The 17,979-nt window shown below is 46.4% G+C and overlaps 2 protein-coding genes across 2 annotated transcripts; both read right to left on the reverse strand.

The window, feature by feature from the left end:
- Positions 1-1,151: 1,151 nt before the first annotated feature.
- Positions 1,152-3,136, reverse strand: LOC143437781 (hydroxycarboxylic acid receptor 2-like). The gene is given in 2 exon segments (XM_076922857.1): positions 1,152-1,925; positions 1,928-3,136. Coding segments are annotated over 2 exon segments (1,158 nt in total). The 5' UTR covers positions 3,008-3,136; the 3' UTR covers positions 1,152-1,847.
- A 10,428-nt stretch (positions 3,137-13,564) lies between these two features.
- On the reverse strand, positions 13,565-16,835 carry Hcar1 (hydroxycarboxylic acid receptor 1). The gene has a single exon (XM_076922858.1). The coding sequence runs from the start codon at positions 16,435-16,437 to the stop codon at positions 15,382-15,384; it is 1,056 nt and encodes a 351-aa protein (XP_076778973.1). The 5' UTR covers positions 16,438-16,835; the 3' UTR covers positions 13,565-15,381.
- Between the last annotated feature and the right edge of the window lie 1,144 nt (positions 16,836-17,979).

Raw genomic sequence — 17,979 nt, forward strand, 5'->3', positions numbered from 1 at the left:
ACAAATTCATGGTCACCTCAGGACCTTTGCGCTCACTCCCCTCCCCCACTCCTCCACCCCAGCCCAGAGTTTTTCATGGCTGCTCTGTCTAGTTAATCCTGGCTCAACTCAATGTCACTTCCTCCTGGAGGCCCTCCTAGCTATCCCCACCGTAACCATTCTCTCTGTTCCCAGAGTCATGCCTGACTGCGTTGCATGACACCAACCGCTTTTCATTCATGTCTTTCCTTTGCTCCTGCCTGCCTCCCTGTCTTGAGTTTGAGTTCAGTGTGAAGAAGACCATCTATCTGCTTCACTCTTGGCTGAATTGCCACCACCAAGAACTGTGTCTGGCACACGGCTGCTGTTCAACACACAAAACCCAAACAAATGAATGTAAATTGTTGACTTCAATGGAGCAAGGACCAGGAGTTTCACCGCCTGGTTCCCTGTGACTCATCTGAGCTGGGGAAATCCCTGCTCGGCTCCGAGCTTCTGTCTGCTGCCTTCCATAAGAAGTCAAACCCTGCTTTTAAATTCCCACTTATAAGAGCTGGAGGTAACAGAGACAGAAAATTGCAAACACTTGAACTAGAGACAGTCCATTTGGCCCTGGTTTCTTGCCCATCCACTGAGGGCTGAGAAATCCGAGTATCTGAATTCTTAATCTGCATCCAGCTCGGGAGGAAACAAGATAAGCCTCATCTTGCCAAAGGATCTAGGAGGGACAGAAACTGGAAATGAAAGTACAACAGAAACTTCTTGTTTCTCAACTGGCAAGACGCAACTCGGTACATCTCCTTTCTGGCTCTGAACTGGGAACTGAAACCATTCCATAGGAAGCTTTTCTTCCTTCCCTCTCCTAGAGGTGTGGGGGGAAAAGCCCACTCTGGTCTGATTCTTTTTTAATACACAACTATTAATAGCAACGCTCACCAAACTGTAAATGGAAAAGCTCCATGGCTAGCTCTTCAGTACAGCCTTTCCAAACGTAACTACCTTGTGTATTCCCCACTGCTGCCCGTCCCCTTGGCTGTCTCATGACAGCGCTCTGCACCCTTCTGTATTTTTGCTGCACACCAGATTTTCCTGCTAGGATACAGTTCATAACCCAGGTCTTAAGTAAGAAGACTGTTTCTGTGAACCCTAACCCAGACAAATGCCGCAGCAGCCTGTGTCTCCTGTCGAAATTTATTGAAATGGTAGGTGTTAAGTACAGAAACCCAAGTAATGAGCCCCCCACCCCCTTAACCATGGACACAGTTGAATCCCCTTTAATAAGAAAAGCAGACAGGGGAGGGAAGCGCTGTTTCCCCCAAAGCCTTTTAACTGCTCAGCTGAATTTCTTACTGACTGATTCTCTCTGGCACTGTGAGTTCAGACCCTCCTGGGTCTACCCCCATCTCTTACCACCATTGGAAGGAAAACAATCACATCTCCTCCTCTCTTCCATCTCTGCTAAGGTCTGGCTGGAAGGTAAACTGGTCCCACAGAGCACAAGTGGCCAACTGGCTTATCAGTGGCTCCTTGTCCCCACTGGGGCCCACAGATAGGCTAGGTAGGTCCCTAGCGGTGAAGGACCATCCGTGGTTTTGAGCAGAACTGAGGAAGGAAGCTAACAAGCCATAGGTACGGATGGTGTGTCTGGGTGCGTCTGGGGCGCAAACTCTGCAGGACTCTGTCTTCTTCAGCCCTGTAAGCTTGGGAGGCTGAGAAGTTTCCACTGTCTGGAAACTTGGCTTTCTGTTCCTCTGAGATTTCGACAGCTGCACCTTGAAACCCAACCACTCACTGCACCACGCTGTTTCTCTAAATCTGATTCTCCGAATCTAGAAGTTCCAAGAAAGCGTATGCCAAGTCTGAGGATGTTACCCTGTGCAACCGCCAAATTGCCTCTCCATAGAGCATAGGCCTGAGTGGCAATCTCCCTTCTTGGCATAGTGACTTAACGGGATGTCGAAGCCAGATAAGAGGGGCTTCCTGGCTCACCGGGGTCAGTCATTAGTGCCCCTGGAATACTTCTGATTGTGCTGGGGTCTTCTGTGAGCTCCACGCTAGTGCTTCGGTTATTATCTGGCTCGCCCAATGTTTTCTTTCGAAGGCAGCGGTTGATACAGGTGGAGAAGAAGTTGGGGAAAGATGGGCTGGAAAAATAGTAGACCAGTGGGTCCAGCATGCTGTTCATGTAGGTGAAGCTTAGAGTGATGAAGAAAGCCAGGTCCACAGAGGAGTAGATCTCACAGCTCCGCACGTTGTGTCTGTAGAGGAGCCAGAAGATTCGGATCCGAACGGCCACACTGGGCAGGAAGCAGATGACAAACACAATAGCCACCACCATGATGAAGTTGATGGCCCTCTTGATCTTGACATGTCTGTCCATCTGTCTCTGCCGTAGGCTCCAGATGATCCTGCCTGAGCAGAACAGGATGATGCCCAGGGGCAAGAAGAATTCCAAGAGGAACATTGCGTCGTGCCACCTGAAAGTGTAACAGATACTGAAACTGCTACACAGATTTGCCTCGCCATTTTTGGTCATCATGTTTGTATAGAGGAGGTGGACCGTCAGGCCGATGGTGATAACCCACAAGAAGCAAGAGATGATGGCCGCCGTCCGGTTGGAGATCTTGTTCAGGAAGTGGTGCGGATGGACCACCCGGAAGTACCGGTCCACAGCCACCACCGTAAGGAAGATGATGCTACCCTGTCGGTTCATGGCCAACATGAAGAGCATCACACGGCAGGGGATGGGTCCAAACCTCCAGTTCCAGTTTTGGACATAGTTATCCATCAGGAATGGCAGGCAGATGATCAGGAGAAAGTCAGCCACAGCCAAGTTGAACAAGAAAATCCGGCTGGATTTCCAGGATTTGAGATGGAAACAGAAAATCCACAAGGCAAGGCCATTGCCCAGGAGTCCAAACACAAATTCCAGCCCCAACACCGGTGGCAAGATCTTGGCAATGTTCTCATCTCGGAACACACAGCAGTTCTTGCCGTTTATCACCAGAAAATGGTTCTGCTTGCTCATGAGTGGATTCTGGCCAGTCCGCCCCAGAGCGCCTCACCTAGCAAAGGCTTCAAGGCAAGTGTGTGTCAGTGTGGTGAATGTGCGGTTCAGCCCTCAGCTTTATGTCATGTCAGGGTGTTGAAAGAGATGACTGAATGGTTACCAGGAAACTACGAAATCATTTAAAAAAAAAAAAAAAAGAGCTAGCAAGGCTCTTATGCAACTTGCTGTTTGCATAAACAAGTAATAAAAAAAAAAAAAGTCCCCTGGGCAGACGGGAACCCACAAATTTTCTAAATGTAAAGGATCAGTTTAGGCAAGCCAACTGTCAATGGTGAATGAGTCAAATCTGAGGGCATTCCTTCTGAGGGCTGCACGCATGCACACTGGCTAGTTAATTGGCCTCGGAGAATTCCTTCACTGCCGTTTGCTTGGCTGACATAATTAATAAATTAACAATGGCAGCCATCATGCACTGTGCTAAACGAACAGCAAGGCTTTCCAGAAGCAAGAAGAGTTCGTGTGAAATTGTACTATGCATTGGTAAAGTGTCCACAGTTTCCTGTCTGTCTGTCTCTCTCTCTCTCTCTGTGTGTGTGTGTGTGTGTGTGTGTCTCCCCCCTCTTCCTTTTTTTCTTTCTAGGATTTGCTTTTATTTTTACTTATATGTATGCATGTGTGCCTGTGTGACTATGTACACGTAACAGCAGCCCTGGAGGCTGTTGGATGCCCTGGAGCTAGAGTTATAGACAGTTGTGGGACACCCAGTGTGGGAGTAGGGAGTCAAACGAAGGTCTTCTGCACCATGTTCTTTTTCTTTTCTTTCTTCCTCTCAGACAGAATCTTGCTACATCTCCCAAGCTGGCTTCTCCATCTTCCTGCTTCTGCTTTCTGAGTACTGGGATTGTACAGCACCTGGGTATGTGATACTCATAGAATTTCAAGCCCTGAGAGCGTGTTGAGCTCTGCTTTACAGAAAGACATTTCTTTTCCTTCTGTTTTTTAAAAGTGTGATTAAGTGTCATCCTACAGAGTATCTACCGTTGAGTATTTTGGCATACACACAGGAGCGTATGCGCGCGTGCGTGCGTGCACACACACACACACACACACACACATGTGCATAAGGTTTATAAATTTTATTGTCCTACTTTGAGTCAGAAATTAGAAATTGGAAATTTACGGGATGGTGGTGGTGCATACCTTTAATCCCAGCACTTGGCAGGCGGGAAGCAGGTGGGTCTCTGAATTTGCCTGCTCTACAGATCGAGTTCCAGGACAGTCAGGGCTACACAGAGAAACTCTGTCTCAAAAAACCAAAAAAAAAAAAAAAAAAAAAAAAAAAAAAAAAAAAAAAAAAAGGAAACATCCCTTCAGCTGCATACCCAAATGCTCTAATGGCATTTGGAAGACCTTTGTAGACTAGACTCAGGGTGACCTAATCTTGGATCCTATAGGATCAGAGATACTTCATGGAGAATGTGACAATGAGGATGACAACTTTGAGACTGATGATGTCCGAAATACAGTTTCCAGTGTGCCAGACTTCATGTCTTAAAGATTTATTTGTTTACCGCTTGTTTGTTTATTGGTTCTTGAGGTGGGATTTCTCCTTGTAGTTCTGGTAAGTCGTGGAACTCACCCTGTAGACCAGGCTGACCTCGAACTTGGAGACTTACCTGCCTCTGCTATTCAAGTGCATGGACTAAAGGTATGCGTGACCCCACCCAGCTGATGCATTTTTTTTTAAATATGTATGACAGTTCGCCTGTATTAGAATGTTTTGTGCATCACATGCTGCAGTATCCAAAGAGACCAGAAGAGGACGTTAATCCCTGGAAGTAGAGTTACAGGTGGTTGTGAGCCACCATGTGGGTGCTGGGAACAGAACCTGGATCTTCTGCAAGAGCAGCCGGTGATCTTAATAGCTGAGCCCTCCTTCCAGCCCTTCATGCTTTCAATATAACATCTTGTTTTATCCTCTGTACTCATGGTTCCAAAAGTCTTGTTGATTATGATTTCCAAGTGAGGCAAGTGATGCTCAGAGAGGTTGCTGAAGCTCCTAAGGTAACCCAGCGGAACTTGGGTTGATTTTTACAGACCTCCAATCCTCTGCCCCTCATCACTGAGGTTTATTGCTCTTTATTTTTTTTTTATTTACTGGAATATTTTAATTACATTCTTTTATTTGGGAAGGGAGGGGATAAATGCCACAGCACATGTGTAGAGGTCAGAGTCAGCCTAAGATAATTGGTTCTGTCTGAGTACTGAACTCAGACTGTCAGGCTTGGCAGCGGGCACCTTTACTCAGTACGCCATCTTGCCAAACAATATTGTATTTCTTTAAAAAGATTTATTTATTTATTATGTATATGAGTACACTGTAGATGTCTTCTGACACACCAGAAGAGGGCATCAGATCCCATTACAGATGGTTGTGAGCCACCATGTGGTTGCTGGGAATTGAACTCAGGACCTTTGGAAGAGCAGCCAGTATCCTTAACTGCTGAGCCATCTCTCCAGCCGCACAGTATTGTATTTTTTTAAAAAGACTTTTTTGAAACCTGGATATTTTTTAATTGAGAGAGAGTCTGTGTGTCTGTGTGTCTTTGTGTGTATATATATGCATGTGAATACAGGTGCTCTCAGAGACCAGCAGAAGGTGTCAGGTTCCCTGAAGCAGGAGTTGCAGATGGATAAGAGTCACTTGATCTGGGTGCTAGAAATTGAAATCAAGATCTTGGCAAGAGCAAGTGTTCTTAACTGAGACACAAATCTTCAGCGTCTTAAGCAGGCTCTTGAGACAGCATCTCCCTATGTATCCCCAGGCTGGCCTCAAACTCATGATTGTCTTGCCTGCATTGATTGCTGGAATTACAGGCTTATAACATGAACCCAGATTGCTGCCTCTTCTAGAGTGTTAGCTGGCATGGACACTTGCTTGCCTTGCTGCCTGTGGATGCCGGTAATGCTTCCTTCCTGAAAAAATGTGAACTTATTGAGGGCATGCATTTTGGTTTGATGTAAAAGGCCCCCCTGTAGGCTCCCAGGTTTTGAGCACTGGGTCCTCAGAACCTGACACTGTTTTGTGAGCCTGGAGAACTTTGGTAGCTGGTAGAGACAGATCACTAGCACAGGGCCTGGGAGGTGATATCCACTTGGGGTTGAGGCCTGTGCTCCTCTCCCTCTGGAGGCAGCCACCATAGACTGAACTGCTCTATGTCACAATGGACTGTGCCACACCAAAACAGATCGCTTTTCTCTAAGTTGTTTCTGTCTTGTATTTGGTCACAACGATATGAAAGTAACCCACACAACACCGGTGAAGTAATCCTATGGGGTTTGGTGAACTAGAGAGAAACTGGTGGCATCTAGAATCTGAAAGGGAATCTCCTTAAGTTTTAGAATTTTAAAAATATGTGTGTGTGTGTGTGTGTGTGTGTGTGTGTATGTGTACATGTGTGCGTTCCTGCATGTGCAAGCATACTGCATGTGCAAGCACACTTGCCTATGTGTGTGCACATGGTAACTGGAGGCTTTGAGTGGCTTCTTGAGCTGCTGCCTACTTTCTTCTTTTGAGCCCAGATCTCTTACTAAACTCAGAATTCATTGTCTGGCCAGCAAATCTCAAGAGTCACTTGTCTTGACCCCACCAACTGGCATTGGGATGAGAGGCATGCACTACCATGCCCAACTTCATATTTGGGTGCTGTGGATCTGAACTCAGATCCAGCCCCTCTTAAAATATATAAACATTAAACCTAGGAGCCTGTAATCCTAGGTCTTAAGAGACAGAGGCAGAAAGATCAGGAATTCAAGGCCCTTCTCACCTCTAGGTGGAGTTCAAGGTTGGGCTGAGCTACTTGAAGACGCTGTCTCAAGACAAGCAAAGGCAAAGGAACTAAGAACAAGAAGGGAAAAAAGCAGCCATTATAAAGGTTAGTTTTAATTGCCAATTTAACAGAATCTAGGAACAACTGGGAAGAGTTTCAATGAGAAATTGTCTACATTGGGTTTGCCTGTGGGTGTATCTGTAGGGGATTGTCCTAATTAAGTTACTTGATGTGAGAAGACCTAGCCCACCATGGGTGGCACCATTCCCTAGGCAAGGGGATCCTGAACTATATAAGAATGGAGAAACTGAGCTGAGCTTTAACACAAGCAAGTGAGCAAGGTTGCAGATGTTCATCTCTCTCTGCTCTAAGTGTGGATACAATGTAACTAGCTGCCTCAACTTCCGACCTTGACTTCCCCACAATAGCAGACTAGAATGGCAAACCGAAATAACCCCTTTTCCCCCCCATGCTGAATTTTGTCAGGGTATTTTCTCACAGCAAACAGAAATGAAACCAGACAGTCATGGATAATTCTTTTTTTTTTTTTTTTTTTTTTTTTTCTTTTCTTTTTTTTTGAGACTGGGTTTCTCTGTGTAGCCCTGAAACTCCTGTAGACCAGGCCTCCAACTCAGAGATCCACTTGCCTCTGTTCTGGGATTAAAGGTGTGTGCCACCACCACCCAGCCTATCACAGATAAAATTAGAGTAATAATGAATAGTTAAATATGGCAAAGTAGAACAGCTAATTCTAGATCCATCCTTAGTGGGCTGTGATGCTCCTCACTTGTCCCCTCAGCTTCCTTTTGTGGAAGCTGGGAACCTAGGTGACACCCCTCCCTCCCTGCTCAGGACAGCCTCCCTACAATGCTCCCATTCAAAGCTTCTAAACAGGAAGTTTGGAGCTACTCAGAGGGAATGTAAATTGAGGCCTCTGGGTGCCAGGACCTGCTATGGAATTTCCAGTCTTCCCACCTCTGGAAGGCATGCCCTGTCTTGTGCTGGTCTTTCTTTTCTTTTCTTTCCTTTCCTTTTTTTTTTCTCTTACTGGTGCGTGAGCTGTACAGAAACTTGTTACAACGAATCACTTACTGTGATTCTGCAGCTTAGTGGAAAGGAAATTATACTCACAGATATGACTCTCAACCATCCAGAGCCCCTAAGCTGGGCAAGACAGCTTGAAGGTGTGTCATGGTTCTCACAGAAGTTACTATTAATTAATTTTTCAGATGAGGAGGATCTCAATATGTTGCCCAGGCTAACCTTAAGTTCCTGGATCAAAGGATTCTGCTTCCTCAGACCTCTGGGTAACTGGGACTCCAGATGTTTGCCACTGCTCCCAGTGAACAGTTTTAAAACTTTTATAGGTCATGGTGGTATATGCCTGTGAGCCCGGAACTCAGGAAGCAAGCAGAGGCAGGAGGATCATTGCAAGTTCATGGCCAGCCTGGTCTACATGATGAATTCCAGGCTAGCCAGGAGGGATAATGTAGACCCCGACTCAACAAAACAAACAAGGGGGCCGGAGTTAAGAGCACTGACTGCTCTCCCAGAGGACTCAGTTCCCAGCATCCACATAGTGGCTCACCACAATCTCTAACTCTAGCTCCAGGTCATCTGAGACTCTCATACAGACATATGTACACATAAAACAAAAAACAAAACCAAAATTAACTGATTAAACATGAGTAAATAAAGCCAAGGAGTGGTAGCAGATGCTTTTAATCCTAGCACTGGGGAGACAAGAGGAGTCATCTCTTTGAATTTGAGGCCAGTCTGGGCTACACATCAAGTTCTGGGTCAGCCACAGCTACATGTGGAGAACTTGTCTCAAAAACACAAACAAACAAAACAAAATAAATAATTCCGAATATAAGCATAATAGGGTCAGGGTTGTAGCCTAGCATGCCCGACACCCTGAGTTTGGTCTCTAGCACTACAAAGGTACAATAAGAACACCAGCCATCCTCTGTCAACTGCTTGCTGTGCACCCAGCATTTTACTCAGAGACTTGCACATGTGATCTCATTTTATCTTCACACATGTCCTGTGAGAGAGTTGTTGTAATCCTTGCCTCAAGACTGGAAAAACAGGGCCTAGAGCAGCGAGCAGTTCTCAACCTTCCTGATGACTTTGAGGTGACTTTCTCCTTTTTATCAGTGTGAGACTCCAGCCTATACAATGGAGCTGCCCACACTTAGGGTGGGCCTTTCCTCCTCCGTTAAACCTCTCTGAGAACACACACACACACACACACACACACACACAATGTGTGTCCTCCTAGATGACTGGCGATGAGGATGAGTCCTGGCAGATGGTCAGGGATGACACAGAGACACATGGGTTCCTCACCCTCTTGGTATAGTTGTATGCTTCTCCATGTGGCTTCTTCACGTGGACCTGCCATGTGTTCTGCACACGGGGTAGGCTGGGCTGCATGTGGGTTTCTCTAGGTTTCCAGATAGCCACAGGCTGACCTTCTTTTTTTTTTTTTTTTGGTTTTTCGAGACAGGGTTTCTCTGTGTAGCCCTGGCTGTCCTGGAACTCACTCTGTAGACCAGGCTGGCCTCGAACTCAGAAATCTGCCTGCCTCTGCCTCCCAAGTGCTGGGATTAAAGGCGTGCGCCACCACCGCCTGGCCCAGGCTGACCTTCTTAATGTTTGCCTTGGGAATCCCAGGACACCACACACATCACAGCGAGGGGTCATGTTCCACCGAGACAGGAGACACTCGGCGAGTCCAATGGCCAGAAGCACAGATTCTTGGAAGACATTTTGAAAGATCACTCACCACAGACTGAAAATGTCATTGAAGGTACATGTGGCTTAAGGAGACAGGACAGACCCGGGGCTGTAATAAAGGAGATGCAGTGATAGAAGTGGAGAGATAAATATTAATTGTACAAACATATGTATAGTATATATCCATGTACATGCATATATACACACATATATGTATATACACATATGTACATATGCACATATATACATATATGTGCATATATACATATATGTGTATATATATATATGAATAGTAAATACAATGAGGAGGGAAAGTGAGAAAGAATTTTTCTATTTTCTTTCTTTTTTCCTTTTCTTTTCTTTCTTTCTTTTTCTTTTTCTTTTTTTTTTTTTTTTGATACAGGATCTCACATAGTCCAGCTGAGAATAACTGAACTGATCTTCCTGCCCCATGAGTGCTGGGGTTTCAGGCATGCACCTCCACTTCCAGTTCATGGCAAACTGGGGATTTAAGTCAGAGTTTTTTTGTATATTAAACGAGCATTCTATCAACTAGGCTATATGCTGGCCTTGGGGATTTTTGTTTATTTGGGTTTTTGTTGTTGTTGTGTTTGTTTGCTTTTTAAATGTTCATTGGTGTTTTGCCTGCATGTATGCCTGCCTGTGTGAGGGTGTCAGATCCTGGAACTTGAGTTTCTGACAGTTGGACGGTGCCAAATGGGTGCTGGGAATTGAATCCGGGTCCTCTGGAGCGACAGATAGCACCCTCAGGTTGGGAGCCTGGCATGGTGGTTTTAAACCAGCCTGAGTTACAAAGTGAGACACTGTTTTAAATGACACAATGACACCACCCTGCTCTCAGGTACTAGGGTCGTAAGTACATGCCACTACACTTGCTCTCATCTTGAAATTTTCAATGCTTGTTTGTTTGTTTGTTTGTTTGTTTTTCGAAACAGGGTTTCTCTGTGTATCCCTGGCTGTCCTGGAACTCACTCTGTAGACCAGGCTGGCCTCGAACTCAGAAATCTGCCTGCCTCTGCTTCCCAAGTGCTGGTATTAAAGGTGTGCGCCACCACTACCCAGCTCAATGCTTTTTTTTAAGGGCTGTGGAGCAGGCTCTGTGGCTATGGACTTGCATCATCCTGGAACTGGATTTGGAGCTGAAAGCCCAGAGGCGGACAGGGTCAGACCTTGCAGCCTGCCTCCCCTACAAAAACTTTAACAACAAGTTTAACTCCTCACGTGCCAGGGATCTAATCCCTTCCAGCCCCGTGTACTTTTTTTTTTTTTATGTACTTTTTTACTTTTTTATTTGTTTGTTATACGTATTAATGTTTTGGTGAAGATTTTTCCATTTTTTTTGTTTTTTGTTTTATTTATTTGTTTATTTGTTATATGTATTAAGTTTTGCCTTCATTTAAGTGCACTGCACTCGTGTTTTGCCTGTGGAGGCTGAGGGAGGCTATTGGATCTCCCAGAACTAGAGTTATAAGCTATTGTGAACCAGCATCTGGGTGCTGGAAACTGAACATAGATCCTTTGCAAAAAGCAGCAAGTGTTTTTAACCACTGAACCAACCATCTCTCAGCCCCAGCACACACCATCAATTCCAGCAGCCAAGAGGCAAAAGCAGGTGGATCTCTGTGAGTTTGAGGCCAGCCTGGTCTATATAAAGAGTTCCAGGCCAGCCAGGGCTACATAGTGACACCTGCCTCAAAATAAAAATAGGTTAAGAATATCTATTCTGAGGATATTCCAGGATTCCAGGACTCATGTACTTTCCGTTTTCATTATCAATTAAAGACACTGGTCGTTTGCTCTGTATTATCCTTATAGGCTATCAACTTTCCCCAGAGAAGGCAAATCATTTCCTCTAAACCTACGGTTTTCCTATCTAACGATCAACACTCAAAAAACAAAGTTACACCCCTCCTCTTCCTCACCAGCTCTAAAGAAAGCCTTTTGGTAAGACAGACTTGGCACTCTGCCAGCTTCCAGGGGGAAGCGAGTCTAGAGGCAAGGCTATGCTTGTAAATGCTAAGTGCTGGCCTCCAAGACTTGGAGTCAGCCTTTGGTACCCCGCCCTCAGTTAATTCTGATTGGTAAATAAAGATGCAAACAGAGTAATTGCTGGGCAGCTGCCTACCCTCCCTCCATGTTGGGTTAAGAGCAGCCAAGATGGAACATAGGAAATACTAAGTAACAATTTGAAGTTATCAATGGGAAAGTAGATTCTTGACAGTGTGGAAGGTAGGCAGCTGCCCAGCTATTGTGCTGCTTAAGATATATTCAAATATAAAGGCTGTGTGTGTGTCTTTTATCTGGGAACATAAATGGTCAAAGGTGGGAAGGAACCCGGCGCCAGGATTTTTTATTTAATTTTTTTTAATTTTTTGGAGGACAACATCATAAAATGTTTTCTGAGCTAGAGTCCCACGTAATGGACAGACTTTTTTCAAAATTCATTTTTACTAAGGTCAGGTAACAAAGGCATGAAAAATTATGCCCAAGGGTAGAATTGAAACCAGGTGTTTTTACTGGTCTCTATGTAGTTTTGCATGTAGGATATCTATGTGCATTCAAGTGTATGTGGAGACTATAGGCCAACCTCCACTGCCATTCCGCAGGAGCAATCTAAGACACTGTTTTGTTTACGGTGTGTGTGTTTGTGCACATGCACGTGTGCACACACAGGTAGAGCAGACACACACTTGCAGAATTCACCTCTCTTTTTCCTTCGCATAAGTTCCTGGGTGGGTCAAACTCAGGTTATCAGCCATGGTGGCAAGTGCCTTTATCCACTGAGCCATTGTGCCAGCCACTACCATGCTTGCTTCTTTTTGTTGTTGTTTTGTTTCTGACATGGAGTCTTTCACTGAGACCTAGGGCTCACCCATTCAGCTATGCTGGCCAGCCACTGAACCTCTCCTGTCTTTGCCTCCCCAACCCTGGCCTCCCCAGTGTGTGCCACCACAGATTTCTAGCATATTGCAGAGACAGGCAGATCTCAAGTTCAAGACCAGCAAATTAGCCAGATGTGGTGGTACACACTTTTAATCCCAGCACTTGGGAGTCAGAGGCAGGTGGAATCTCTGAGATTCAAGGCCAGCCTGGTCTACAGAGTGAGTTCCAAGGCTATGCAGAGAAGCCCTGTTTTAAGAAAACAAAGTAATAATAATAACTGAATAATAATAAGAAGAAGAATAAGAAGAAGAAGAAGAAGAATAATAATAAGAGTAGGAGGAGGAGTAGGAGTAGGAGGAGGAGGAGGAGGAAGAGGAGGAGGAGGAAGAGGAGGAGGAAGAGGAGGAGGAAGAGGAGGAAGAAGAAGAAGAGGAGGAGGAGGAGGAGGAAGACAGTATGTGACCCTTGGTGCTGGTGAGAATTCTTGGCTTGACTCCTTCCTTGGAAGCAGAAGTTGAGAACTGAGGTGGTGACAGTGGAGTAAGTGTTTAGGGGTTTTTGACTCTTTTGTGTCTGCTTCTGCTTCTTTTTTTTGTTTGTTTGGCTTTTTGTTTGCTTGTTTTGTTTTCTCTATGTAGTTCTGGCTGTCCTTGAACTCACTGTGTAGACCATGCTGCCCTCTATTGAAGGTGTGTGCCGCCACCATCTAAGCTGTGTGTCTGCTTCTCCATATGCACCACACACTAATGTGTCAGTCACTAGAGAGGTACCATGAGATCCTGAGTCCTGGCTCACAAAGGCATACATACCCTTTCTCTTCCTCTGTCTCTTCCTGGCCAGCGTCTAAACATCCCATCTCTGGCACCCTGGGCTCTCCCACCCTTTCCCAGAAACCCTCCCCCCAACCGCATGACTGCTCATCCACTCTGGCTGTTGACACTCTTCTCTGTCTCCCTCCCCCGTCCGCTGAGATTTACAGCTTGCCTGCCCTGGGATTTTTCTTTTAAACTTTAATAAAATTACCCCTGAGCTTAAAAAAACAACAAACCACATGTAACGTAGCAAGACATTATTGAGCACATGTAACCAGAGACTCATGTTTGGAGTGATTATAGTCATTCAGCAACTGTTTATTTATCATCTACTATCTGCACGTGGTCTTCTTCTAGGCACCTGGGAACAACAAATTTCGTATGCTTATGAGTGTACAGTCATTGAATTGACCCCCAAACCCTTTGACATCAGTATTATCCCTGTTGAACAAATGGAGAATTTGAAACTGAGCATGGTTAAATAAAAATTTCCCTACGAGCACCTGTCTAATAAGTATTTAAACTAATATTAAAACTGAGATGCACTCGACTGTGTAGCCAATAAAATAGTTATTGAGTTAATGCATTTAGTGTGTGCGTGCGTGTGCATGAACATACATGGCGGCCACAGAACCACTGCTGGGATTTGGTTTTCTTCTTCTACCAGGTGGGTCTCAGGGACACTCAGGTTGGTGGCTTGGTGGCAGACCTATTTACCCACTGAGCCGTCTCACCAGCCCTGCATTCAGACTGATTTTTGATACTAGGCTGGACAACACCTCTGGCAAAGGAAACCATGGGGACAACCTTGAGGAGTGTCTCAGGCTAAAGACATAAAAGTTGTCAAGGTCCCTTCCTGGGGAGAGTACCCTGGGAATTGGAGAAAGTGAATGACTGTCACCACTTTTGCGGCTTGAAAGTGGAACTTAGGCTAACACGGAATCTATTTCCCCTTCTCCAGGACAGGAGCAGCCTGGACTTTCACAGAACCACCCAGCTGTGAGAACTCCAAGTAGTATTTGGGGAACATACGTGCACGAGGAAAACCCACAATAGGAGGAGACCCCTGATGGTTGACTAGAAGTCTAGACACTGATGAAAGGGGGTAGAGCTGAGCTGTTGCTGCCACTCCTAGCGCTTCACTTTCTCCCAAGAGTTGGCCAACAATGCTACAGCTAAAAGGGATGCAAGTGGATTGGGAGTGGGGCTCAGTAAGGTAAGGTCCCAAGTTCAATGCCCAGCACCAAAGACAAAACAGACGAGGATGCTGGCCGGGGCGGGACAACACACTATGGATTCAGCAAGGACTTGAGAATGAAGGAAGGATTTCAACTCATACTCATGCATCAAGCAATGAGAAACAACCACACTTGAACTAACCAGTCCCAAATACCAGGAAGGACCCCTGGCCATGATACCCAGGCTCTCAGTTTCTACTGAAGAAACGATAGCTGATGGCGTGTAGACGAGTCTCTCAGCATCTTCTTTGAAATGCAAACAAAAGAAAAACAAAGAAACAAACCACTTAAAATCAGAACAAATCATGGCCCTTGGAAGATTAGAATACGTTCTTTTTGCTGCCCTCCTGGGCCACCTGGATGTTCAAACATTGAAGTGTGTGGCAGCTCCCCAGGGAAGATAAAAAACCAGCTAGGACCGGGTGTCCTGCAGTAAAGGGTCTCACTCAGCTGGAAATAAGTCTATTGACTCAGTGCAGTTTCTATTTTTTTCAGTCCAGGAAATACCGACAAGTTATTGAGATCGTTAACTCTCTCCCAGCTAGAATAAGACCCAGCAAGGGTCATACCGATTTTCTCAGCCATGCAAAGCGACACAGGCTCTGGGAAGTTCCTAGCCTGACACCCACGGCTTTCCTTCACACTCACACGCTGCCTCCTCACCATTGCAATCAGACTATTTAAACACAATCAACTCATTTGGAACCTTCTGGAAAAGGCCGAGTGGCGTGGATTTCATTTTTACCCGAGTGAGAAAGATACAACTGAGAAAGAGTGGGGGCATTTTCAAGTCCCCCACTCTTCAGATTTAACTCACAGTTGCCCACTTCTCTGCTTGGTTGTTGGGCCGTTTGTCTTAATGGCATTCAACACACTTGGAGATCCCACTGCCCATCAGATGGCCTCTGGGAACTATTTGCCACATCGATGGAGTTCTTACGACAGAGATTTGAAATTGGCATCTCTTCCGACCTCCGAGTCTTTGAGCGTCCTGGGCGCTTGGGTTTCAAGCTGCAGATTTTGATCTTGGTGTAGAATTTGGGGAACGAGGGGCTTGAGAAATAGTATATAAGGGGATCCAGCATGCTGTTCAGGTAGGTGAAACTCAGGGTGACATGGAGGGCTATGTGGACAGAGGGGTCACAGGCACTGGAGGGCACCGTCCAGAGGAAGTAGAGCCTGGCCAACACACTGGGCAGGTAACAGGTGATAAACACAGAAGCCACCACCATGATGAACCGGGTGGCCCTCCTCATCCGAGCCTGTCTGGTCAGCTGCTGCCTCTGTCTCAGGCTCCAAACAACTTTGAACGAGCAGAACAAGATGATAGTCAGGGGCAGAAAGAACTCCAGCTGGAACATGATATCGTGCCACCCGTTGGCCGACTCCATGATGAAGCTCTCACAAGACGACACCATCCCCTGTGCACACATGTGACTCTCCATCAGAAGATACACAGTCCCCAAGATGACCAAAGTCCAGAGGACAAAAGCGATGGCAGCTGCAGTTCGGTTGGAGATGGCATTCACCATATGGTGGGGGTGGACCACTTTGAAATACCTGTCGACAGCCACCACAGTGAGGAAAACAATGCTCCCGGCCCTATTCATGGCCAGCATGAAGAGGACCAGGCGACAGGGAATATCCCCAAAAATCCAGTGCCTACGTCTGAGGTAGTAGTCTGTTCGAAGGGGTAAACAGATCATGAGGAGAAAATCAGCCACAGCCAAGTTGAAAAGGTAAATCGTGCTCGACTTCCAGGTCTTCATGTGAAAGCAGAAGCCACACAGGGCTATGCCGTTGCCCAGGGCACCAAGAACGAAGACCAGGATGAGTAGAGGAGGCATCACCTGGGAGATGGGTTCCCCCTCGATGAGACAACACGACCCGTTGTCCATAGCAGTTGGAGAGAAGACAAGCATCCTAGGTGGCCAGCACAAAGGCACAGCTGCCTATCTGAACACTACAGCTCCCCTAGCAGCTGGGCCCCTAACCTCATCACCCTGGGATGCAGACGCTGTGCCTACAAGAGCAACTCAGCCAGGAAATGAAAGCCGGCAGCAAGTCCTTTCTCCTCAGCCTGGATCACAAGCTACATGTCCCCTACAGAGGTGAAGCCTGCAGCTGGGTCAGGCTCCAAGGCACAAGCAATTTTCCATCAGTGTACATTTCTGGGCTGCAGCTCCGGGGTCTGAGGCTATCCATGCTACAGACTTGTTGCTAGGTCCAGCCCTGGGGAGGATTTTTCTTTTCTGGTTTGGTCTTTTCCCTCACACTGTGCTGCAGAATGTTCTGAGCTGCCAGAAGGCTTGGGGGGTGGGGTGGGGTGGGGGAGCTTGTTTGCCCTCCCTCCTGGTGGAGAAATCTAAACATTTCCTGGAGTCGTTCTGGGCCTCTGCCTGGCTGCTTTCCTCCCTAACCTTTGCCTGACTACCCCGTCCTCCCTGAATCCCCTGGGACACTCCCATGCAGTGCCAGAGAGGGGAGACTGTGTTCTGCAGCCTCTCCGGGTCACTTCCTGTGCCCACACCCAGAACGACAGCCTCCAATACTGGGAGGGGTCTGCAGAGAAACGCAGTTTGAAACATCCATCCGGTATCAGAAAAACTCTTTATGAGCTGAGGGTATAGCTTGGAGAAGGCATGTGCAAAACTCTGGGCTTTGGGCTCTAGACCTACCACCATCCCCCTCCAAAGAGATATGAAAATGATTTTCTCCTGTCTCCATGAGGCAGCCTCTTCTGGAGGAGTCGGGTCTCTGGCTCAACTGGGAAACAGAATCTAGTTACTTACTTTGGCAAAACTTTGGCTCTGTTTCCAATCCATGGCTAAGAAGAGGCAAACACCTCCCCATAGCCCGTTATCGGGGTGAGCGTGGAGCCAAGATGTTGTTTAAGGAGTTAATTTCTGAAATAATCATGGGCAAAATGAGACTGATTAAAAAACTGGAATCTTTGCTAAAATTTCCTGTCCTTTGGCTTGAGAGAGTGTCCATCTGCTGCTTTTCCAATTTAGGAAGGGGGGGGGGGCGGTGTGCACAGAAAGAACACAGGAGCACATTCTTCTACATGCTGTGTGCACAGAAAGAACACAGGAGCACATTCTTCTACATGCTGATGGTTAAATCTAGATTTCAGCTGGACATGGTAGTACATGCCCAGAACATGCGCGCGCACACACACACACATTAAAGAAATGTTATTTTATTTATATGTAAGTGCTCATGAAGGCCAGAAGAGGGTGCTGCATCCTGTGAGATGGAATTACTGGTGGTTGTGGCGGTGAGGTGGGGCTGGGAACTTATTAACGCCAGTCCTCTGGAAGAGCTGCTCTTCACTGCCGAGCCACACCCACACCGCCTCTCTCTCTCTGTCTCTCTCTCTCTGTCTCTCTGTCTCTCTCTCTCTCTCTCTCTCTCTCTCTCTCTCTCTCTCTCTCTCTCTCTCTCACCAGTCTCATCAAGCC

Source organism: Arvicanthis niloticus, chromosome 24, assembly GCF_011762505.2.
Source record: "Arvicanthis niloticus isolate mArvNil1 chromosome 24, mArvNil1.pat.X, whole genome shotgun sequence".
Lineage (NCBI taxonomy): Eukaryota > Metazoa > Chordata > Mammalia > Rodentia > Muridae > Arvicanthis > Arvicanthis niloticus.

Coding starts and splice junctions, on each gene's coding strand:
- Hcar1 (XM_076922858.1), bottom strand. CDS start 16,437: ATGCTTGTCTTCTCTCCAACTGCTATGGACAACGGGTCGTGTTGTCTC.